Consider the following 26,707-nt stretch of genomic DNA (forward strand, 5'->3'; position numbering starts at 1 on the left):
CCAGTGAGGCAAAACCATGGGTGTTCCTGGGTGATGTCGGGGAGGTGGCTTGAGGTGAACACAAGTCATGGACTTATTATGGGAGCATCACAAGTATGTCTTTGAATGCGGCTGTGTTCCCAAATATAGAGCCACAGAGGCCAAGTTTTGCCGGAATTCAGAAGGAGACACTGCGCCTATGGTGGAGTGCTTGGAGCCACCAGGGGAGTTGCACCATCCACAGGCATTGATAGTGAGCATGTCATGAACCGTAGAGAAGCCAGGGGGGTAGGGTGACTTGGGAACATGGAGGTGAGTGACAGCTAGGTCACCCTATTGTGGACAAACCCAGGTAGCACCAAGTGGTCAGGTCACAGCCCTCTGGACAGGTACCTGGGAATGGCAGAAAGACCAGAACTAGATTAAATGAATAATATAAGCTAATACTGGAATACTGAAGATGAGCTGGATACTTGAATATTGAAGATTAACTAAATATTTGAACACTGGAGATGCACAGAATACTTGAACACTGGAGATGCCCTGAACAGAATACTTGCACACTGGTGATGAACTAAATACTTGAACACTAGTGATGAACTAAATACTTGAACACTGGTGATGAATGGAATACTTGAACACTGGCAATGAACTTGAGAATGAAAAGATCCTAGTTGCAGGCTTGCTTGAGAACACAGGGAAATGTACAGGTTCAGGTGCTGATTTGCACAGAGAGACACAGAGAGAAGTGGACACAGACATATACTGGGGATTGCTTAAGATTCAGCTGAGAATTAACTAGAAATTAGCAGGAAACCTGACACCTCAGTAACACAGGGAAGCTGCAGTAGAGCTAGCAGCACACTACAAGACACACAGGAAAAATAACATAAAACACTGAGAGAGATCTAAAGTCTCAGACTGAGAATTAGCATCGGAGCTAATACAGGTAACCCTGGAAAACTGTGAATAGGCTGCAGCAACACTCTGCAGGAAATAACACAGAGCAACAACACTGGAACAGCGAAGTTGAACAGCAGTTTCCTGTTCCTGGAGTCAGACTAAAATACCCCTGGTTAGCTGGTCATTGGATTAGAGGATCAACTGAGTGACCACAGGACTACCATTGGGAGAGACTAGTCAGATGATATGGACCAACATGGCTGCGCCCATGCCCGGCACCCAGGAAACCAGGACGCACACACGAAAGCCCTAGCAGACCCTGGGGAGAATACTCAGACACCACTCATCTCCACTCCCAGCGACTGAACACCTAAGCCCAAGGACACCGGCGCGGAGGTGAGTAGCAGCCAATCCCAGGCTGCATCCTGACAGAGCGTCTCAGGTCTTGCCCTGCCTGGCACACACTAGTGCTTAAGGGGAAGACTGAAACTAGCATTTGTATATATCACTGGTGAGTTGTTATTTTTAGATTAATTGAATCTAAATTGAGTTATGCCATGCTTAATACAAACAAAAGATTTTAAAAAAAACTAAATAAAGCTATGTACTAGGAAAAGTAAAAATTAAAGTTAAAAAAACACAAGGTATATTTTACATCTATATTTTTATTATGGCCATGTGATATATCTATGTTGCAGAATAAAAGAAGGGATATATTGTGTGGGTTGAATTCAATTTTGTTGAAGAAATTTTCACAAAAAACATTAAAAAAGTGCACTTTTTAACATCCCCTTCTTCTTCTATATGTAATGGCCATATAGTAAGAATATATTTGTCTATAGTGCCAAAGGATAGCCTTTTCTATCCAAAAATGATTTTTTTCAAAAATAAAAAAGGGATTCCAGATGAAAATACAAGATCTGATGTCGAATTTTAGAAAGAATCCCTGGCAGCATAAGGGTTATTAAAAGCCGGATATTACATTCCTTCTAATTTTACTAATTCATACTCTAAAATAGCTTTACGCAGGAATTGATGTATTCACAATTTGACAAAGTCAAAAGCAACTGATCTGAAAAAGAATGTCCAGTGGATTTTACATTGCTTACCTAAAGAAAATACTTGAGTTTTAACACAAATCGAAGTCTTGTGCTTGACATTTCTCTGTGATTACTGCATACACTTACTTTGTAGTAGTACAATTTCACTCTTACTTTAGAAAATAAAATAGATCAATTTATATGTTTATCTTAGACATAAAGCAATTACCTAGGAACCATAAGTATAGATTTGCTTCATAATGTAGTATATAGTTTTTATTTAATAAGAAAAAACATTTTCAAGGATTTCATATAGAATGAATGCAGAGGAAATACCTGGGGGCGTTCAGTATTCTCAAGAGAGATAATCTTTCATTTCCTGAATCCATTCACATACTTAAACCAAACTACCAGATTGGTATAATGTTTTCTAAAATGATTTCTAGATTATATTAATAGACAACATACCAAAAAAACCATATACAGCAAATTGATGTAACTTATGACTCAAGCTGTTAAACCAAAGAATGTTCCAAGTGGCTCTGTGGCAGCTCTCTAGACTGCAAGGTGGGAATTGCAGCCACCATGCAATGCAGGTGCCATGGGGGAGTGATTGTGCCACCCCATAGGCCTTCTCCCTGGGCAGCAGCACCACTTGCCCACTTCTAGTTATGGCCTGGTTTACACACACATAGGCAGCTAGGGAATATGTATTCTGATAACGTAATTGTATAGTTTTGTAGTCTTTAATGGTATCTTTAATATATTTTTGGACTGTGTTTCATATAATCTTTTATATAATATAGTAAGCTTCTGTAAGTTGTTGATGCAGGTGCGGATTGGGATGGAAAACCAGTCCAGGAAATTTATGGAATCAGCAGTAACAGGGGCAGGGTCTGTTGAGGGGGTGGATTCTCATGAGGGGGTGGCATCCCTACCTGATAGGGCCTGATTCTGAGTTGGATGCAGTTGCAGCCTTCCTTGCATCTTTTGCTGCAGTTGCTTTTGTGATTTTAGGCTAATGATGCTACAGTGCCTTTCTCTGGTGCACATCCATGTGTCCTAATATGCAAGGACTGAGATGCCCACTTTCAGTGTCTACAGATGCTGCAATCATGCCTTGTGCATCTTCAGACGCCACCATCAGTCACACCATTGAAACTTTCATCAGCCCTATGCTGGGTGCAGATCATCCATCTGTGTATGGCTTCCAATGTGAGCAATGCAGCGTCTCTGCACGCAACCACTTTCTGCAACATGCCCGTGTCACTCCAATAACACGCCCATACTACACGACATCTGCGTCTGATTAGCCAATCCCCTTTGACCACCTAACACAACTCTAATACACTTCTTGTTGTATGCGTCTGAATGTGTACTACAACTCTGTATGAACACCATTGGCATAGGCAAACGCAGGGGGGGGGGGTTCCGGCTGCATGGAAACCCCCTCCCCCAGCCCACACCATGACCACAATAGAAATAGTAATATAATAGAAATTTTATTAGTGCTGCATGTTCTTCTCAGTATCACAAATGAAATAATTTGCACCACCTGTGGATCTTTTAACATGTGTCAGCCAGTGATAACCTGTGCACCGACTAGGAGATCTGGAAAACATGCACTGCTATAGAGCCCAATATATACATATACGTCCAGGGCAGTGCTAGGACAGTACTAGGTTCTTCTGCTTTTTTAAATTAAATAAATATGTGAGATTACATAGTTAAAACTTCATACAGCATGGCCACAATTTTTCCAGTCATTGCGCCAGAGCAATGTGGTAGAGGCAGGAGGGATGGGGAGGAAGAGGATGAATCAAAAGTCCAGGGACCAACCCTGACTGGTTGTGCACACTGAGCCCTTTTTTCCCGAAAGGAGGGCTTTTCACTGCTTTTGTCTATTCATAGAGAAGGTTTCGGTGGAGAATGTTATTCTTTCTCCTCCAGCACCTCCGCTTCATGCATGCATTGCATCACCATACTTTTGTATGGGGAGTGTGATTCTTTAAGGAACAGAAAGCTTGGATTTCCATGTCTATTGCTGTTTCAAAATGTAAACAAATATACATAGTAACAAATGGGAGCATAAAACTGACACATAATAAAAATAAATAATAGATAATACAAAAACAACCACATCTAGAAATAAGAAATAATACAAAAATAACCACATCTTTATTGCACAGAATCTAAGGGTCATTCCAATTAAACACAATTTACTGACGTCTGTGAGTAATTGCAGCTACGAGTATATGCCGCACTTATGGTACTGCTGAATTTGTGGATTTTTGTATGAATCTCCAGTGTCTAGGGCGAGGAGGGTGAGCTGCAGGACTGTTGACAATGTTTCCATGCCATTGCAATGGCAACACACCTGCCTCGCATCTAATTAAATTGACCCCTAAGTGCAATAAAAATAGTACTGTTTTCAGGGCCTGATTCAGAGCCGGACACTCTGACCAGAGCGCTCGCTCTGAATCAGGGCCCTCCTACCTGAAAATGGAGCGGCCTCTTGGATGCTCGCATAGCTGTGGGTGACCACCCACAGCTATAGCGAGCGTCCATGATGATGGTCGCGATGGTCAAGACCATCGCGACCATCGGGCTTGCGATGAGACCCTGCAGTAAGGTCTCGTGGCCTCAAGCCCAGGAGTGATTTTGGCTCTATCAGAGCCAAAATCACTCCCACTGACATCACTAGTGATGTCAGTGGGGCCGGACCCAGATGGTAGGCGTTCCCATGGGAACGCCTCCGTCTGGCAGCGACGCCCCCGGCACGCCCACCAAAGGGGGCGTGCCGTCAGTCACCATCGACAGCACGCCCCCTTTGGTGCGAGACCCGGAGCGACAGCTTGGCGGTCGCTGTCCGGGTCTCGCGCATGCGCACGATGGAGCTCCCTCCGTCGTGCGCATGCGCATTGGGGTAACATCGACCCGCTTGCGAGCGCCCTGCGCTCGCGAGCGGGTCTGGATGAGACCCTCAGTATACTTTTTGCAGCATGTGTGGGCAGGTAAGTGTCATCATTTTCTTTATCCTCCAGGCAAATCCAAACTCTTAGGTAGTCTGGTTCCCTCAGGCTTCTCATGCATTTTTAACTGACAAGTTCAGTATTGTCATGGATATGATTACTAATTAGTAATGTCCTCATAAGAAGAAACATGTTAGTTTATCATGGAGAAAATTATTCCTGTGACATAGCTGTGTAACATCGTTTATTTAATGTTATGCTATGCAATTGTATTTGTTTTATTCTGACATCCCATGTACTGACACAGCATACAATAGTACAACAATAGAATGTATATCTACTTATACAACAAAAAAGTTATAAAAAGATCTTCACAAAGTATGCCAAAATGGTTTCTTTTGACTTGAAACAAATATACATGTACATGTTTGCTTTAATTAAACAACCAGCAATGCATTTTGAATGATTGAAGTAATCCGTGTTAATGTATTGAGAGTGCTGATGGGATGGTACAGTGCAAAATAAGTACATATCTTGATTTTGTTATGTACTAGACATTCAACTTTAAGTATTATATATTTTTACAAATGTTACGAAATTACTTACAGTACAAATGGGCGAATTCTGCTTCATTCTACAGTGTGGTTGCACCGATTGGTGGTCAATTTGGATGAAATCTGGCCATGCAGCACTTAGAACAAGAGGCACAATAACTTTTGGTTTCACTGGTGGCTGTTGTTCCGACATATGATAAATACAAGTGACCCAAACCAGTTGGCTGAGATAGGGGACATGTGAGGAGGAAGAAACATTAGGAGGGAGAGCCCTGCTTGCATGAGCTTACATTCTAAAAGGGAATGGGAGTGGGAGGGAGTGGGATACTGGGTAGCTTGAAAAAATCAAAGGACAGGGACAAAATGCGTTGCTGCCCAATACTTGGAGATTGCTAATGTCCTGAAGCTACATTTCCACTGCTCTGTTGTGTTCAGGAACAAGCCGTCTATTCTCTGGTGTGAGGAATCTTTAAAAGCAGCGGCCGTGCTACCATAACTACTTTGGTAAGAACATACCAATCACCATTTGAGAAATCCAGGACACATGACATTTATCACCCACTCGTGGAGCCTGGCAGGGAGCCATTAAGCTGCAATACACTCTGGCAATCTGTGTTTATAGTACTGATTATCTCACATAGAGAGCTATCCCAGGCGACCAAGCTATCCGTGGAGCCTGGCGGGAAGTCACACTGCCACGTTATCATCTGGCGACTTGTGGGCTCATACCTCCACATTGATCACCCCACAGAGTGAGGTAATACAGCTGACTAAGTTATCCATAGAGCCCGGCAGGGCGTCACACTGCCCTATCTTCTATAAGCAGTGTGTATCTGCTGAATAATAGACTTTCCCCGCTGCCTGCTGTTCCAGATAATAAAACGGATTTATCCAAGTTTTATAGCAAGTGGTGGACACAATGTTTCTTGCTCTTTAGGTATTATTGACTTATCTAAAAAAATTGCACTTTATTGCCTCAAGCACAATACTGTCCGACCTGAATTCATGATATAGCATCTTCTCATATTTATTAAGAACATTTAGTTTATCTATTATATCCAATTTAATTAATTAATTGTCTGTGTATATCAATTATTTATTTTATTTTTATTTTATTTATTATATTGCCTTATTGTGTCATTATCATTGACTATTATTCTGTTACTTGTCATTTCATATTCTATTGTTTATTTAATTGCTAATTAGAATAAATTGATTATATATTTTTATATGTACCAGCGCGGTTTTGCATTTCTATTTCTTTTATGTATGTTGTGGGGTTGCAGTTTTTTCCCCTTTTACTCTCTACCGCTGCAGGTCAATTGTGAAGTACCAGTGTGATTATTTGAGCGCCGAGTTATTTTCTAGGATACTGGGTAGATACAAAGGTTAGCAATGTGGGAGCGAAGGACAAATTAGGCAGAGATGTAGTATGCAAGGGTGAATAGTTGAGTTTTGAGGGAGTGTTTAAAGCAATGAATATTAGATGAAAGTCTAACAGAACAAAGAAGAGCATTCCATAGGTAGGAGGTAACATGAGAGATGTCTTGTAGGTGGGAGTGAGATGTAGAAATCAATAGGGAGAAAAGGCAGAAGTCACTGGCTGACTGGAAAGGGCAGGAAGGAGTATGAGGGAGAACAGAGTGATAGAGCTTGAAGGTTACGGTGAGAAGTTTAAAGTGGATCCTGTAGGTGTTAAAGAGCCAGTGATGCAATTGACAGAAAGGAGAGACAGAGACAGAATGACATGATACAAAGATCACTCTAACAGCAGCAATAAGCAAAGATTGGCGAGGAGAGGGATGGTTGAGGCGATGACCAGTGAGAAGGTTGCAGTAGTTGAGTTTAAGTACTCGCATAATGAAGGAAGGCAAGTGTTTTGGGGGTGTTGAGGGAGAGGAAGTTACAAATTCTGGTGATGTTCCAGGTGTGCAAGTGACTGAATTTGAGGAGTGAATGAGAGCATGGAATCAATGGTGATTCCCAAACAGTGGACTTGATGAACAGTGGAGATGGCAGTGTTGTCGACAGTGAGGTTGCAATTTGGGTGGGGTAGAGACACAAGAAGGATGGAAAACAAGTTCAATCAGTAGAGAGTTGAATGTGGCAAAGAACCACCATGGTTTCAAGTATTGGGAAGAGAAGAGTACCTTGAAAAATAACTGTTTGGCAATTGTGAGAACTATAGTTATAGAGAATGAATTTGAAGTGAAGGAAGTCAGTGAGAGAGAATGTTTTCCTTCAAAGGCGTTTTAACAATGAGGGAGCATTTTTAAGGAATCTGGTCAATTTTGAGTGCCAGGGTTGGGGTTTGGTCTAACAGAGAGGATAGAGTGCACTGCTGCTCATTGAGGAATAAGATACATTTCTATGATAATAGGAAACATTTCCATTTGCTGTTAGTGCCCTAAAGAACATTAAAGGTTTCCAAGTTTTGACCTATAATAAAAAATACATTTCCATTGGGAATAACTTATGTATTGTACTTTATCTCCATTCTTCTTTCCAAATAAGGGATTTACTTGGCATGAGAATACATCTGGTTTAATTAATTTATTTATTATTACCAGTTATTTATATAGCGCACTCATATTCCGCAGCGCTTTACAGAACATATTTGCCCAGTCACATCAGTCCCTGCCCCAGTGGAGCTTACAATCTATATTCCATACCACATGTACATACACATACACACTAGGCTTATTTTTTTTGTTGGAAAGCCAATTAACCTACCTGTATATTTTTCAAATTAATTTAGGTTTAATAAAAGACTCCTGATAAGCAGAGCATAAAATTGCAATATATCTATCTATCTATCTATCTATCTATCTATCTATCTATATATATATATATATATATACACACTATGTTCTTATTGACTTGCAATGTTATTATAATATATACATGTTGTCATCGATCTCGTGCTGACAGGGAATCAACCTAGTGGAGCTACCCATCTACTAAAGTGTTATAAATGTATGCAATTTGAAAGTTTTAGCGCAGGTGAGGGCTAATTTTTGTTTTTAGATAGATAGATAGATTAGATAGACCACGTCCATATATTTAAGTGCTAAATGAGGGTTTTGAGGATTTTTTTTAACCAATAAAAGTTTATTTTGTAATTGTGTGATTTTTAATTACTCTAAACCCACAAGAAGAGCCACATATCTTTTTAGTTAGGAGCTAGTAGCCTCTGTGAGGGTGGAGCATGCTGCAGTGTTTTCCACTACAACAAGCAACCGTAAAGGCATGAAGACTATGATAACCAACCTGGAGGTTGTCACTATATCATCGGTAAACCATGTTCATTGTCTTCCTGTCATAATTGAAATCAGTCCAAGCTATCTATCACTGGGATTGCTAGAGTGTGCACTGCCTGTTACTTATTTATTTATTTATTCATTCATTATTGCTATTTTATAGAGTGGATTGTGCTTGGCAATTGTTCTGTCTAGTTACAAGTCTAGGAAGATCTGATCTCTGTGAGAGATTAGATTTGGTCATGCACTGCAAGGAGAATGTACTCTCTCTATGTCTTCAGCCATTACAATAATCAGTAGTAAGAAATACAAAAAATAAAAGTGAAACCTGGTAAGACATTCACATTTCACTGGTCTTTATTACAAATGTTATCTAAACTACAGTGTATATACAGCATTATACAACTGAAGATGATACATTTGAAGTCAATGTTATTTAATAATCCACTGCATTGTGTTAAAAAGCATACACCTTACTTGTTCCTGTACATGCTCTTTTTCTGAATTACTTCTTTATACCTCTTTTGTCCTACACTGTAAAACAGACATGATTATCAGCTGTCTCATCCATCATAAACATTATGTTAGTATCATATTTTCATCACACCCTCATCTTTTGTTTTTATTATTCAGATTGTTTTGTGATGTGCCTAATCTATAACACCTTTCAGCAAAGGTTAATTCAACCTTGTATCCGCTCAGATCTCATAATGCCTCCTTGTCTGCTCCCACATCTGTATTCTGCACTAGGGCCTGCAAAATATGCAGAGGTGCCAAGTGCCAAGCCAGACTGGTGATGACCAGGGGCGCCGAGAGGGGGGGGAGCAGGTACAAATTCCCCTGGCCTGGGCTTCCTGAGGGGCCCGGCGGGGGCCCGGGTCCGACGCCGCCCCCCCTCCCTCACAGCAGCCCAGCACACAGTGTGTACTGAGCTGCAGTGGGAGACTGCTCGTGGCTGGTGAGCAGTAGCCACAGCAATCTCCTATGCCTGTGGGGGGGAGCAATCACACTGATCGTGCCCCCCCTGGCTTTGCACCAGGCTGAGGGGGCTCAGAGCGCCCCCCTCGCCAGCGTGAAAATCTTTTTTTTTTTTTGAATGGGGCGTGGCCATGCCTTTTGCGATTAGGTCACAACCCCTGTTACCCGGGCCCGCCGCAGCTCTTGGCAGGCCTGGTGATGACCATGCTCACACAACACTTGGCCACATTCCCCCTTTAGGTACTGGCATTTAAATAACTACCTTGTACCAATGGTATTGTCTCTTAGTCACAGTGCAATTTGAAAGACTTCTCTTCTCTATCTGTGGCAACCCCCCCCCCCCATTTGTTGCCCTCTGAGGAAATTTCGGGATGGCAAATAGCAGCACTCCATGCATTAAGATTATTACATACCATTATTGACCTATTTCCCATGAAAAAATATATATTAATTTTTACTAGTGATTCATACTAATAAGCAGCCAATGTCTAGGTATGCAGTCACATAGTAGGCAAACCTAATAATAATCAAAAATATTAACACTAACATACTGTATGCTGTATACATACAGTATATAAAACAAATATATACTTTAATATGTGTTAAGATGCATACACACACAACGATTTTGTTACCAACGATTTTATGAACGATTTTCTGTCAGATTATCTGTCAGATTTTTTAAAGTGTAATGAATGATTTTTTTGAACTACAAACGATTTTTGCATATTAACTTCATGAAAATCGTTGAGTTGACAAGTCTGACTGAACTACAAACTACAAATGTGAACGCGCATGAACGATAATCGTTCATCGTTTGACTCAGAAAGTGAACGATTTTTTCAAATGATTATCGTTAAATGATATCGTTTAACGATAATCGTTCAAAAAATCGTTGTGTGTGTATGCAGCTTAACAGTTAAGCACCTTTTCATATTCTAGTTTTTCTTTCAGTTCACTGATTTCAAGAAGAAGGGATGTTTTTTCATTTATCAATTGTTCTTTTTCCATTTCCAAATCCTGCAAACACAATTGTCTATTATTTATTATTTACAAAAAGATCATGATATATAATTAATATCTACTACATATTATTCACTGACCAAATATAACAGGTAAAATAAGTATTGAACACATCAACATATTTCTCAGTAAATATATTTGTATTGGGGCAGGATTGCTTTCTAATTACTGATAGATTTCAGCTAGTGTCTTGGCTTTCCATGCCTTTTTGCACCTCCCTTTCTTCATGTGTTCAATACTTTTTCCCTGTGTCATTTTACATTATTACACATAACTTAATGTATGGACATCTATGGTTTGATTTCTTTGCATGTGTGGATTGCATGGGTTTGTAGCTGACATTTGGTGAACATTTCATTACATTGGCCCCATTACAAATCTATTTACTGAGAAATATGTTGATGTGTTCAATACTTATTTTACCCACTGCAGCTTACAAATCTAAATGAGGCATACTATATCATCACCTTAATTTTATCTTGAAATTGTGCAGTGTTTTGCTCCATGATGTCATGATAGACTTCTAATCTGGTCTTCAGAGTTTTCATTTTAGCACGGTAATGGTTTCTAAAGGTAAGAATTATATGTTCCTAAGACAAAATAGTGAAATATAAATAATGTTATATTTTAACAGACAAGGTGTTTAACTTATCAAACAGAGTTCTGTTTTGTGGGTTGTGCATATTATCCAGTGATTTGGATGGTAAAAACTCAACTCACTAGCAAAGTGTGGCCGCATTGAATGTAATTTTGGTGCTTGTACACAGAGCATGTTAATGCATACAAGCAAGGGAAGTTTAAGAAAGGAGAGCCCTGTGCAGATTCTTTGTGGGCCCCATCCTCTCTCGCACTGTGCCAGAGTTTACTGCACATGCGCAGGTCTCCTGGAACATGGCACTCTTGCTATGTTCTTGTTTGCTTCTCTACTGTGCATGTGCAAATCACCATTAAAATGGCGGCTAAGATGCATAGAAGTGTATCACATTGAACACGATAAGTTGAGATCTCTCTGCAAAACCATCTGATCTGCGATGCAACTAGACGACGGCGGGGACGTGATCGGGGTTGCAGAAGACTCAAAATACAACTATTTGCAAATGATTGGTCTGACCAACCTGTAGAAAATGCCAAAATCGTGTTAAAAATCGTCCCGTGTATGACCAGCATAATTCATACTTTATCTAAAGTACTGTTTGAGTTCTGTTCACAAAGCACTGGAAGCAGCTTAAGGACAAACCAGCAATCTAAGACCAATGATAAGTATACACAGTGTGTCACAATTCAGTCACAAGGACGTAAAGTAGCTTTATCCTTGTGATACCGAAATTGATTCCTAAGACTGGCAGCAGGTGGCACTGTTGAGTACTGTTGAGCAGCCTTGTGGAGTGGGGAGAAATTCAAACTGGCACAAATGAAGCTGCAGTCTGTAGAGAAATTCACAGGAAACTCTGCAGCGGGTCAAGTAGCAGCGATTAAGCGTCTGAGATCACAACCAATTTAGCAACACTCTTCACAAATCATAGAAAAAGTAGTCCCTATAGTAATATCTATACATTAGTAATATCTATACATAACATAATAATAACTGGTGAGCTATAGGGACAACTTTTCTGTGTTTTGTGAAGATTATTATTATTGGTCTCGGAATAGCATGCCATAGTAATATAAATACATAACATAACTGCTGAGAAACACATGCATTAATATGGGTTATATTGCATGAGTTGGCATTTGATGTCTCTTCTTTGCTGCGACCTTTCAATTTTGTTTTTGTAAACAATTTAGCGACACATCAGTGACATTCCCATAATATGCCTATAGAAATTAAATCTCTGTGCGTTTGAAAAGCCACCTCCCAGTCATCGCCCAGGAATTCCCAATACATTCACACACCATTTGTCTTAATCACAACTGCACCTGCGTACACACTGGGATGCTGAGAGAGGGGAGCGAGTACTAATTGCCCAGGCCCGGGCTTGATGGAGGGGCTCAGTCCACCCTCCTCTCCCTTACCAGTCAGCCGCAGCCTGTGTCTTACCAGCCCAGCAATCACCTTTGGCTATGCAGCGGGGAAGCGATCGCACTGATAACTGCCCCCCACTTCCTCCATGGATTTTTGCCCCTGGCTGAGAGGCATACAGTGTGCGGCACAGCAAATACCATTATTTATATATTTTCTGTAATGAGACACGCATCTTTATATTGGGTTACACCCCAGAAAGTACCCGAGCTCGGCACAGCTCTCTATTGCCCTGTGTACCTACATACATCTGAGTTTGCATGCGCAGTAGCAAAAAACACTCAACTACTGTATGCAAACAATGGAATTGCATGCGACTGAGAATAAGGCCCTGTGTCCTGCAAACACATTAACATGTGCTGCTCTGGTGAGTTGTGAGTGACACAGTGGTCTAGTTACTAAGCAGTGTTAGGAGACAGAGTGAAAAGTGATAAGGTACACACAAGCAGAAGGAGGCATGGTCACATGGAACCATGCTTGATAGAGGAGCCTCAAATCAGGACAGCAAGCCAACAAAAACAGTTCTTGTTGGCTTGCTGTTCTGATCTTCGTCATGTATCGGTATGGATTGATGTGATAAAATGTTATTCATGTTACTACTAAAAATCCTGGTGAGTGACTCTTTTTCTCTTACATTACTGTACCTGTGGAACCCTGAACAGTGTGAACAGTGAGGAGCACCCCAGCAGTTGTGTTCATTGTGTGTGAGTGCTGATCCCCGAGTAAAAGTATATATATATATTTATATATATATATACTGTGCAGTTAAGTAAATGCCAAAGTATCTAAAACAAATTAGCTTTTTTATGGCTTATAAATGATCCCTGGAATGTGGGAGAGAAATAGACGTTCACACAATTATTGCATGCTAATACTTGCAATAAAAGTTAAGCAGCTCAGTTAAAAGTTAAAATATATTTACCTGGTTTCTCCTTGCATTTCCATCAGCTTCTTTAATGAACTCCATGTGCTTTAATTTCATTTTTTGCATATCATTTACTATCTGCAATATAAAGAGTACACTGAAATATCACATTACACAAGAACATTTTTAGTTATAAAAGTATTAAAATATTAATTGTTTGGAGATAAGGAGAAAAAAGAGCAGTAGATTACTTAGGTTTAGAAAATCACTAAATGGCTTTTTATTGCATAAAAATAATAGCAGTAGCCATATCTCAGAAAACAGAACTATACCTAGATATGTGGAGAGATTGTCGGCTCTCAAGAGGTTTGATATCAAAGTCCCACTTAGAACCACTTTTGAGTTTGACTTCTAAAACATTCCTGGATTTAGCCTTATTATTGGCTTAAAAGAATATTGAGAGTGTGAGAAGATCAAGATAGTATTTTTTTTATGTGTCATATATATATATATATATATATATATATATATGTGTGTGTATGTGCAGGGGTACATAGAGGGGGGAGGATTCTAATTACCTAGGACCTGGCTTGTTGGAGGTGCCTGGCATCAGGTCGGCTGCTAAGAGGGACAAAGATGATTTTTATTCCAATAAATTGGAATCGCGATTGGCACAACATTTGCACTGAGTCATGCCAATATATTTATGGCTCAATGGTAAGAGGAGAACATTTGGTAGAATAACCTCTATGGGGCAAACCTAGTGTCCTAGTTGCACTATATTGATGACATTTTTTTTTATTTGGAAAGGGGAGCGCACAATGTAGATAAATTCTGCACATTTTTAAATACAAATAACCAAAATATTAAAATTACTTTTGATATAAAATCAGAAACTATAAACTTTTTAGCTATAACGATATATATATATAAAGGATAATGAATTACAGACCATGTCTTATGAAAAATCCATGGATTCTAGAGCATATATTGGTGCAATCAGTTGCCAATTGGATGAACACCAACCCTGGAGGACAGTTCAAAAGGTTTAGGAGAAATTGTAAGGATCAAAATATTTTTGAGAAACAGGCAACTGATATAAAAAAGTATTTTTTATCTTTAGGTTAAAAGGAAGAAAAAAAGGAAGAGCAGAAGTGCTCCCGTGGAGCCCTTCTGCTCCACGGGAGGTTTCTGTCCTCCCTGAGCTCGCCTTAGGACGCCTGCGTTACGGTTTGACAGGTTTGACACCTGCGTTACGGTTTGACAGGTTTAAAAGGAAGGCTTGAAAATGGGCTAAAATATAGAAAGGAAGTATTTATTTATTCCAATACCTAAACCCCATAAGGATGGTAGATTTCAGTGGGCTTTTGTGACTGGCTATAGTTGTAGCTCTCAATAGGAATAGAGTAAGTTTTCAAAAAACATTCTTCAGAGGACGATTCTTCAGAGGGATTCAGTCATAGGACAACTCATTCCATCCAAAATAATACATACAAGTAGAAGTGCTGCCAATTTAAAGAGTACACACCTCAACCAGAATAAAAGCCTTAATTAAATTAAAACTATGGGGTTTTACAGGTGCATGTTATGTACTGGCTGCTGAAATATTATGAGGGATAAAAGGAATAAAGTGGAAGAGGTTGTTATTAATGGAAACACTCATAAAATCAATGAGTTTTTCACTTGTAGTACGAGGAACGTAAGTTATGCAATTGAGTGCACTTGTAATAAATTTTACATAGGGTGTACCACTAGGGGTTTGCAAATATACATTGGGGAGCAACTTAGAAACATTATGTGGGGTCTGCAATCTCATTATTTATCAGCCCATTTTAAGGATGTGCATAGATGCTGCATTTCAGAAATCAAAGATTTTTATGGTATTAAAATCATGAATTGCTCTGACAGATACAAGGATACCTATAGTATACTGGGAAGGCAAAAACTAAGTGTATAAACACTTATAAAACCTTGAAACCAATGGCCTAAACCAAGACTTCGAAGTGAAGTGGGTCTAATGATAGGTTTTAGTGTAGTTTAGCCAAATATTCCTTTTAAAATATATTTTTTCAACATTATTCTATATTTACAGAGTGATTGTTTTAAGGGGGACTTTATTCACTGTGGTGCTATACAATACATCACATTTATTATGTTTATGTGTTTTTTTTTAATATGGTAGTATTTATTTGTGTCTAATATATCTCTACTATATAGACTTACAATAATATGATGTTAAATGTGGACTGGATTAATTGAATATCACCCACAATGCTTCATCACTGCCTGAGAACCACACATTCTAATTATTGGATCATGTTTCCATGGCTACTGTTTACCCCATTGTCATACTAGGAATAGAACATGACTTCCAGGTATTGTGACCAGAAGGACGCAGGGATCACAGTTTCCCTGGATCGTTCTTAGTGTTCACATCACTTACAGGATCTTGTGAAGGATGATGGGAGCCACATCACTTCCTACTAATTAGTCAGAAATGACCGCTAATTGGTGGAATGTGTGGAAAGTAAAGAGAATGGAACATGGATTTTAAAGAGCTCTGAGGACTTTTTGAATAAAATTCCTTAAGTATGCTTGTCGGGGGGGTGTTGGGAATTATATTAATTGACTGGTTCATTGGCTTGTTAGTGGAGATATACACTATACCGGTTTAGAAGGAAACTCCCTCATACCTTGAAAATCATTTTTTATCAAAACATGTTGGTGCAGGGAGTGCGGGCAGACTTTTCAGCTATTGTTACTAAAGGCAGAATTTACCTGAATTATGGTATTCCAGACACTTCAGCCATTTTTTCAGTTCATATACTTTATTCCTTCTACTTTGTCACTAAGCTGTTTATGTTTTATAGCCTATCATTGTATGCATCATTATATTGATTACTTTTTTTACTCCTATATGTTGGTCCCCTATGGAGTACATTGGAGTTAGGAACGGGTACAATATGAAAGTATACCAAGAGTGCCCTAAAGAAACCTTGATGTGCATGATACTGCAGTAGATATTGTGAGTAGAATATGCACATCTATTGTGATATCTACATACCTCTCTTTGGTGATTGTGTTCATCGGTGTTACAATATGTGTATCTGAAGCTGACAGAAGAAACCATTACATACATGCTGGTGTTCACTCCATTGTGAGTCTGTTACGCTGTTTACATATTGAAATAGAGGCGTGTTTACACCCATTATTAACATCTCCTCACTGTATGTACTTTGGGTGAACATAAATTTTTTGAAAGACTTACTACACTATTGGAATTTCTTCTGGTTTCTCTTTTTTATATCTGGAATGCCAGATCTCTCTGTAATAAACTGGTCCCAAGCCATGACCTTTTTATCTCCAATTCCCTGAATCTCCAAGCCATTACTGAAACCTGCATTTCCCCCTCTGGCACCACTTCTCCTGCTGTTCTCTCCTCTGGAGGCCTCACAATCTCTCACACTCCTGACACTGGGGGTCACCATGGTGGTGGTGCTGGGGTCCTTCATTCCACCAGTAACTCCTACCAACTGATATCCTCAGAACCATCCCCTACATTTTCTACATTTGAGGTTCATGCCATATGCCTCCTCCAACCAGTACACCTGTGAGTAGCTGTCATTTGGCGTCCCTCCTGGCTCTCCTTCCAAATTCCTTGACAACTTTACTTCCTGGCTTATCTTAGGTGACTTCAATATCCCAATCAATGCCCCTAAAGAATCTTCTGCCTGTAAACTCCTTACCCTTTCATATTCATTTAGTCTCTCCCATTGGACCTAACCACCCTCCAATGTGAGTGGCCACTCACTTGATCTGGTTTTCACTCACCAATGTGATATTACTGATTACTCTAACTCCCCATTCCCCCTCTCTGGCCATCACCTTCTCTCTTTTAACCTTTCACTCTCTCCTTCTCCACCTCTGCCTCCAAAGGTTACCATTACTAATCATAACATTGATGCTATAGACACTGTTTCCTTATCTTCCCTACTCTACCCTATTCACACTCTCTCCTGACCCGAACAAGCTGCTTCCCTATACAATGCCTCCCTTACTCCTGCTCAGGCAACAACTACTCACCCTCGCAGATCCACACCTCAACCCTGGAATTCCAAATGCACCAGATACTGCAAAAGTGTTCCCTGAACTGCCAAGCAACAGTGGAGAAAATCGTACTCTAAGGCTGAATGCCTCCATTTCAATTTATGCTCTCATCCTACAGTGCTGCCCTTTCCCTCTCTAAACATCATCTTTCAAGAACCTCATCTCCTCCCAGTCATCTAACCCCCGGGGTCCACCCCCTCATCACCCCCCCTCCACATTTTTTGCCACCTACTTTACATCTAAAATTGAATCCATACATCAGGACATAATGTCCCACCAAACCTCCAGTACTCCACCCCTCTTTTCCCTGATCATCTCTCCCCATCCATCTCACCAACTCTGACACCTTTCTCCATTGTATCAGGAGAGCAAGTCATGGCCCTCATCTGGTCCTCCACCCTTCAACCTCCCCCCTTGACACTAGCCCCTCCCGCCTCCTCTGCTACCTCTCTCCTTCTACCTACTCCCATCTTGCCAACCTCCTTAATCTCTCCCTCTCATCAGGTACTGTCTCTTCTGCATGTATTCATGCCCTTGTCTCCCCCATTCTTAAAAAAACCCTACATTTGATCCTAACACTTTCTCTAACTACCGACCCAGAATATACAATAAGATGACAACAACAGAGGATTACAGATTGAAAGGAACTCTTTCTCCATATGTTGGGATTTATAACAGAATAAGTATTCTGAATGTCTTGCATGTTATATTTATTTACAAATGTATGAGAATAGGATTTTTTTCCATATGAAGGGTAATCATAGGAATCAAAGGAAGTGATTTAACACACTTCATCCTTTTTCCTAAGATTGTCTTTACACACCTAGGAATATTTATTTCTATTATAATGTTCATTAGAGTTTGGGTGTAACTCTTAATTTTTTCCTGTGGGGTGCACAGGCAGCTGGTTTTTGCGCACTGATAATTTACCCATATGTTTGATGCTGTTTTCCATTGTTTTTCTCATCACTCTCCATATATGAACATGGGACACAGCTGGGAAAAATTACAAGGTTTGGAGCTTGACAGATAGGGTCAGATTGCAGTCACTATTGAGAATAATGGGGACCGCAGTAAGTGCTAATTTGCCCTTTGCAGGAGATTTCTGTGATAACTCCTGCATTAGGCTATTATTACATAGTCCTGATGCTTAAAACAATGTGGAAACTGCAGTTTCAGTATGATCTTGGTAAAAAATTGCCCCAAAAAAACTAAAATCACATAATTTGGGCTTTTTTTGTTCCTAGAGTATTATTAACCTCAATAACATTAATTTCCAGTCATTTACAGTCAATTTAGACCACCTCACAGCTTACAATATTGTTGGCCAAAGGCTGCAGTGAGCTGGTTGTTTACTAAGCGACACAGCAGTGGCACAGACACCGCAGTTTAAAGCACATTTATGAAACATTGCCACACAGCAGTGGCAGAAATGAAAGGTAGTGCAAGATGGAATTGTCCTTGGGCCCAAGCAGTCATGGTTCTTGTATACACCGAGGGCTACTGCCCAAGAAGTCACATTGCTTTTATACACAGAGGGCTACAGCCCTAGGAGTCATGGTGCTTGAATACACAGTGGGCTAAGGCCAAGCAGTTACGGTGCTTGTATACACAGAGGGCTACGGCCCAAGGAGTCATGGTGCTTTTATACACAGAGGGCTATTCCCCAAGGAGTCACGGTGCTTGTATACACAGAGTGCTAATGCCCAAGGAGTTACAGCACTTGTATACACAGAGGGCCATGGCCCAAGGAGTCACGGTGCTTGTATACAGTGGGCTAATGCCCAATTAGTCACGGTGCTCTTATACACAGAGTGCTTATGTCCAAGAAGTCACAGTGCTTGTATACAGAGGGCTAAGGCCCAAGCAGTCACAGAGCTTGTATACACAGAGGGCTTATTCCCAAGAAGTCACAGTGCTTGTATACAGAGGGCTATTGCCCTAGGAGTCACTGTGCTTGTATACAGAGGTCTAAGGCCCAATTAGTCATGGTGTTTTTATACACAGAGGACTTATGCCCAAGAAGTCATGGTGTTTGTATACAGTGGGCTTAGGCCCAATTAGTCACAATGCTTTTATACACAGAGGGCTTATGCCCAAGAAGTCACAGTGCTTGTATACAGTGGGCTAAGGCCCATATAGTCTCGGTGCTTCTATACACAGAGGGCTTATACCAAAGAAGTCACTGTGCTTGTAAGCACATTAGAGTACAGCACAAAAAAACTGCCCACTGAGTCCCCTGGATAGTACAGGGCCAGGCTAATACAGCAGAGTAAGCGCAGCATACATCAGCGTACTGTGTGTGCCTGCGATCAGTCAATGCCAGTCCCGACTCCCTCCCTCCATCCTAAGTAATATGCAGAGCTCAGATTTGTGCAGCGTGAAGCGTGAAATGGCGCCGAGTCCTGGGCGCCACGCCTTTTATCGAGCCGAACATCACCCAAGTCTTGCGAGAATCCGACGTCGGCTGGGTGACGTTTGGCCTCGAGGTGGAATCCGAGTCAGGTGGGAACACTCGAGCTTGGGGTGTACTCGGATTCAACCTGTTCGGATTCCTCCGATTCCGAACTGCTCATCCCTACTATCAATATACGTTAACATTCTGAGCTCACATATACAAATAAGGCTATATATTTCAACAGTATTGTCTGCAATGTTGCATAGCTTGCTATTTCAATAACAATTCTCCAGTTACTTGCTTCAGGGTGGAACATTTACAATATAGTTCCAATATTTTTTAGTTCTCTTTTATGAATGTTTATGATGTTTATTTGTATTTTTTGTTGACATTTACATTACTATATTGGCTTGTGTGTTTAATGAAATTCCTTATTAGGATCAGCAATTGCAATTTTCTTAGGTGGGACCAGCAAACATAAACAGTTGTTTTTTTACATTTATTATATTTCTGTAATGAGTATTTTGTACACCTTAAATGCTGGTTGCACTTCACACTGTATATGACCTCCACTGTCTGCACTCATTTTGAAATTTGGTACAGCAAAAGATATTACATGACCAATGAGCATAAGCAGAACCTTTCTAGAAAAGAGTGCAAAACAAAAATGTTTTTTCATCTGGAAATTGAGCCAAGATATACCAAAGGTACTTACTTATGGCAGTTGTACTTATATATGAATCAACTGTACAGCAGTTGCTAAGATATTATTTAAAGAAGGATAGGATAAACGAATATGGGATACATTTTACTATAGGCAAACATTTAATGTATCAATGCAATTTTCCAGATGATTTTAGTTGTAGAAACAAATTTTGAAAAAGAGATACCTTTTAATGGCTCGATAAAGGCCCCATTCATATAGAAATAGCAATAGAGCAAAATATTTTCTTTTTGTCCCCGAAAACGATTAACTTAAGAGTAGGATCCACACTATATACTATAATTAATTGAAAGCAATAATTGGTACAGCATACATATAAGTTTGCATTCTCTAACCATTTCTATTGCATTACAATTCTGTCTATATTATCCTGTAATTCAGAGCATAATTCAATATCGCAGATTACCACCAGATGTCATCAGTACACACATGGTGAAAATGAAAGAAAAATATAAATTGTCAGTAATGTGAGCAATGTTACAGTATGAAGGAAGCAGGAAACAGTCAAACCCAGAAATGCAAATGAGCAACATTTTCAAAACTGTTCTGCGCAATATTTCCCCAATCATTTTTGTTCTGCTTGGGCTTTTCTTTTTCTATCCCAAACACGAGACAGGGAATAAATTAACTGACATTATTGTCATCCAAGCTCCATTTATAGACTAAAGATTGACGCAGAGTGAGACTTTTGCCATGTTGCATAACTTACGTTAATTGCTTGTGCATTGTAAAGTCATAAGCCTCTGCACCTAAAGAGCTCTGTGATTCTGGCACTTATGCAGAATTGTGACTGGAGAGGCTGTCTAACATAGGCCAAGTTGGGTCAGAGTGTGTTTGTGCACTAGATGCAAACCATTACAGAGACACACGTAAAAAGCAATATAATTCGCCGGTATAAATCATACTTGCCTACCCCACAGAACGGTCGGGAACCTCTCTATATAAGGGTGCTGTTCCCAGATGCCCGGAAAGGCATACAATTATCCTGAAGTGCCCTCCATTCACCTGGCTCCACCCAATTTCCTTAGTAAAGTGGGTGGGCCAGATGGCCAATGATACAATTAATTGTGAATCGAGTCCTTGTAGCCATGCCCCCTGTTTTACAATGCTGTTTTTATCATCATTAAACAGCCGGGGGGTGGGGCCATCTGACACGATCATGCTGGTTGCCAGAATGTCAGCAAGTATGGTGTAAATCCGCAATAATGAGGGTGACGGTCTCCAGCACAACCTGAATGGCTGATGCATTTCTAACACTGATAGGTACTTTCTACATAGCTTGTGATTCTATTTTTCTTCAATGTTATATCAATTCATATATACAGTATATATATATATATATATATATATATAAATATATATTCATATCACATTCACATTTCCAAATTTCTTTCCTCTTGTTTACTTATAAACACCATGACAAGGTTTTCTTCAACTCCCTCCTTCAAACAGTTTCTACCTACTGTAATCCTCTGTTCTGCCCCCTGCTACCACCTTTATCCTTTCCCCCTTATCTCTTCCACCTCCTCCTCCCCTTCTCCCCCCTCCTCTGTCTGCCTACTCTTCCATCCTCTCCCATTACTCCACTTTCTTCCTATTCTACCCCCCTCTGTCCTACTACCCCACCACCAACACTTCTCTCCCTGTCACTTCACCCCACTGCCATCCACATCTCCCTCCCCGCCCACCTCCTACAGGTTCACTTTCTAGCTCAGGTGCCTGCACCATCACTAAACTTTATTCATATCGATCCCCCAAATTAATCTTACCTCCACGTTACAGCAACCCGGATAATCTTAATCACATCTCCCCCACAAATGCTATCTCTCTATCCTGTGCCCTCTGGAATGCCAGGTCAGTCTGTAATAAACTGGTCCCCACCCATGACCTTTTCATCTCCAACTCCCTGAATTTCCTAGCCATTACTGAAACCTGGATCTCACCCTCTAACACCACCTCTCCTGCTGCTCTATCCTCTGGGGGCCTTGCCTTCTCCCACACCCCTCGTCCTGGCGGTCGCTATGGTGGTGGTGTTGGGGTCCTTCTATCCACCAGTTATTCCTATCAGCTAAAACCCTCTGAACCATACCTTACATTCCCCACATTTGAGGTTCATGCTATACGCCTCTTCCAACCAGTAAACCTCAGAGTAGCTATCATTTACCGTCCCCCTGGCTCTCCCTCCAAATTCCTTGACAACTTCGCTTCCTGGCTCCCTCACTTTCTCTCCTCAGATCTTCCCTCCATTATCCTAGGTGATTTTAATATTCCTATTGACATTCCCACAGAATCCTCTGCAGCTAAACTCCTTACCCTCACCTCTTCATTTGGTCTTGCCCAATGGACCTCATCACCCTCCTATGTGAGTGGGCACTCACTTGACCTAGTCTTTACTCACTGTTGTGATATTTCTGATTACTCCAATTCCCCATTCCCCCTCTCTGACCATCACCTTCTCTCTTTTAACCTATCCCTCTCTCCTTCCCCTCCTTTACCTCCTAAGGCTACCATTACTAAGCATAATATTAAGGCTATTGACAATGTTGCCTTCTCTTCCCTGCTGGACTCTCTTCTCTCCCCTATCCTTTCTCTCTCCTGTCCTGAACAAGCTACTTCCCTGTACAATTCCTCCCTTACTTCTGCTCTTGACTCTGTCACTCCGGCAATAACTACTCACCCTCGCAGATCAACACCAGCAAAAATGTTCAAGAATTGCCGAGCGTCAGTGGAGAAAATCACACTCTAAGGCTGACTTCCTCTATTTAAAATTTATTCTCTCTTCCTACAGTGCTGCCCTGTCTCTCTCCAAACAAACATATTTCAAGAACCTCATCTCCTCCCAGTCCTCAAACCCCCGGCGTCTCTTTGCCACCTTCAACTCCCTCCTCTGCCCTTCCCCTCCTCGCCTCCCCTCCTCACTCTCTGCCCTTGACTTTGCCACCTACCTTACATCTAAAATTTACTCCATACGTGAGGACATCATATCCAATAAGACCCTCAGCACTCCTCCCCCTCCTTGCCCTGACCACCCCTCCCCTTCTGTCTCACCAACTCTGACATCCTTCTCCTCTGCTTCTGGAGAGGAAGTCATGGCCCTCATCCGGTCCTCCCCTCCCTCCACCTGCCCTCTTGACTCTATCCCTTCCCGTCTCCTCTCCTACCTGTCTCCTTCTGCCTGTTCCCATCTGGCTCACCTCCTTAATCTCTCCCTATCATCTGGCACTATCCCTTCTACATTCAAACATGCCCTTGTCTCCCCCATTCTTAAAAAACCTACCCTTGATCCTAACATACTTTCCAACTATCGACCCATCTCTCTTCTCCCTTTTGCTTCCAAACTCCTTGAGCGTATTGTCTACAATCGCCTTACCACCTTTCTTTCCTCCCACTCCCTCCTTGACTCATTTCAATCTGGCTTCCATTCTCTCCACTCCACTGAAACTGTCCTCACAAAAGTCAGCAATGTCCTCCTTTCTGCCAAATCCAATTGCCACTACTCTCTGCTCATTCTCCTTGACCGCTCTGCTGCATTTGACACTTTAGGCCACCCTCACCTCCTGCAAATCCTTTACTCTCTCGGTTTACATGGCACTGCCCTCTCCTGGCTTTCCTCCTACCTCTCTGATCATTCCTTCTCTGTGTCCTCTCATGACTCCTTCTCCCCCCCACTTCCACTAACAGTAGGAGTTCCCCAAGGTTCTGTTCTTGGACCTCTCCTTTTCTCCCTATATACATCCTCTTTAGGTGAACTCATTAACTCCTTTGACCTCCAATATCATCTTTATGCTGATGATACTCAAATTTACCTTTCCACCCCTGAGCTCTCCTCCTCACTCCTTACCCGTATCTCCAACTGTCTCTCTGCTGTCTCTTCATGGATGTCGCAATGCTTTCTTAAACTTAACATGTCTAAGACTGAGCTGATCATCTTCCCGCCCTCTTCCACTTCATCACTTCCCACAATTTCATTATCCATTGATGGCAAAACTATCTCCTCTAGCCCCAAAGTGCGCTGTCTTGGAGTTATCCTAGACTCCTCCCTGTCCTTTAAACCACACATTCTGCACCTCTCGCATTCCTGCCATTTCCACCTAAAAAATATCTCCAGGATTAGACCTTTCCTCACCCAGGATGCCACTTAAACCCTCATCCACTCACTGGTCATCTCCAGATTGGACTACTGTAACCTTCTCCTAGCTGGCCTCCCAGTCACTCACCTCTCTCCACTACAATCTGTTCTCAATGCTGCTGCTTGGCTCATCTTCCTCTCCAGACGTTCTTCATCTGCTTCCCCTTTCCTTCAAGCCCTACACTGGCTCCCCTTCCTCTTCAGATGCCAATTCAAGGTTCTTACACTCGCCTACAAAGCCCTCACCAAATCCTCTCCCGCCCACATTTCTGACCTTCTCTCCCTTCACACTCCCACCTGTCCAACTGATTACTTCTTCCCACTCCCGCTTCCAAGATTTTGCCCGTGCTGCTCCCTACCTTTGGAATGCTCTCCCTCTCCCCATCAGACTCTCCACCTCTCTACAAATCTTCAAACGGGCTCTCAAGACCCACTACTTCATCAAGGCATTCCAGCACTCATCCTAACCCACCTCATGCTCTTTCCTCCCTATCTTCCCCTTCTGTGTCACACCGGTCTGTCTGCCCCTCCCCTTTAGAATTTAAGCTCTCACGAGCAGGGACCTCTTCCCTCATGTGCTTCTCTTTAGATTTTCTTCTACTCTTTACTCCCCATAAGGGCACCTAACATGTGACTGATAACTCCCTGCTGCTTATTGTGAGTGCTTTAATCGCTATTGCAGCAGTGTATATAAATCGTGCCCTTGTCCTGCACTGTAATGTACTGTAAGTTACTTATTTCCTGTTCACCTATTAGTTCTATGTACTATGTAAGGCGCTGCGGAACACTTGTGGTGCCATATAAATGAATGATAATAATAATAACAAAATATATATATATATATATATATATATATATTTATATATACACATACATACATAAAATGGTGATTTGTTCCCATTGTATTGGAGAGGATTTTACGTTTTATTGAAGCCTAATAGAAGATGCAAACAAATGGTTAAAAGGTTAAAAACATGGGTGTAAGTCAAGGGTGTATCAAAGGGTCCGAGTGTCCCTGGCAAAGTGAGGGACTGACGCCCCCTCCTCCCCTGTTGGCAGTTAGTAAATAGACACCATGGTGGCTCCACTTTCTAGTCATTCGGCGCTGATGCTTCTGACTTGATATACGAAACTTTTTGACTGGGTTTGCATTTTAACTGTTAATATTTCAATCGATCTATATTTTATCTACATTATATCCAGAGTTTTTAACTTGCGCACAGGAGCGTATCTTCCTATTGGCCAGGATGGTACTCGCCAGGGGTGTCAGCCGACACCCCCCCACCGGTTGGCACCCCTGGCGAGTGCCATCCTGGCCAATAGGAAGTTATGTCCCTGGTGTAAGTATATTTGATGGATGCTTGGAGTAAACCATTTGTTTATGCTACTGTTACCAACCTGCATGCAACTTGCAATAGATACAGCTTTACTTAATAACATAATTGCAAATTTTTTAATTACTGCAATTTACACCTGTTATTTGGGATGTCACAGTGCCAGGTTCTATATCAGACCCAATTAACTTAGTAATATTAAAGTAGCAATCAGGAATGGTGCCTTAATTACCCTTGCAGTTTTACTATTCATTATCCTAAATTTTATCAACCTTCTTTCATACAAACCTTTGTAATGTAAATCTTTGCAAGATCATAGGGAATGTAAGACTGTCCTCCATCTTTCTCACACTCAGCCAACTCATTTAAAGTGCGGCTTTTACATGCATTTGTAAAATGATGAAGATCTGCAAAACCAAGA

The 26,707-nt window shown here is 41.1% G+C and overlaps 1 protein-coding gene across 1 annotated transcript in view; it reads right to left on the reverse strand.

The window, feature by feature from the left end:
- Positions 1 to 9,148: 9,148 nt before the first annotated feature.
- LOC148442294 (uncharacterized) overlaps positions 9,149 to 26,707 on the reverse strand; it is a 115,734-nt gene continuing 98,175 nt past the window's right edge. The window contains exons 5-9 of the mRNA XM_088464046.1: positions 26,575 to 26,693; positions 13,652 to 13,732; positions 11,177 to 11,299; positions 10,614 to 10,706; positions 9,149 to 9,242 (exon numbers count right to left, since the gene is read on the reverse strand). Coding sequence (XP_088320172.1) covers positions 9,222 to 9,242; positions 10,614 to 10,706; positions 11,177 to 11,299; positions 13,652 to 13,732; positions 26,575 to 26,693 — 437 coding nt within the window. The 3' untranslated portion in view covers positions 9,149 to 9,221. The remainder of the gene's footprint in view (positions 9,243 to 10,613; positions 10,707 to 11,176; positions 11,300 to 13,651; positions 13,733 to 26,574; positions 26,694 to 26,707) is intronic.

Source organism: Taudactylus pleione, unplaced genomic scaffold, assembly GCF_031769625.1.
Source record: "Taudactylus pleione unplaced genomic scaffold, aTauple2 ptg001573l, whole genome shotgun sequence".
Lineage (NCBI taxonomy): Eukaryota > Metazoa > Chordata > Amphibia > Anura > Myobatrachidae > Taudactylus > Taudactylus pleione.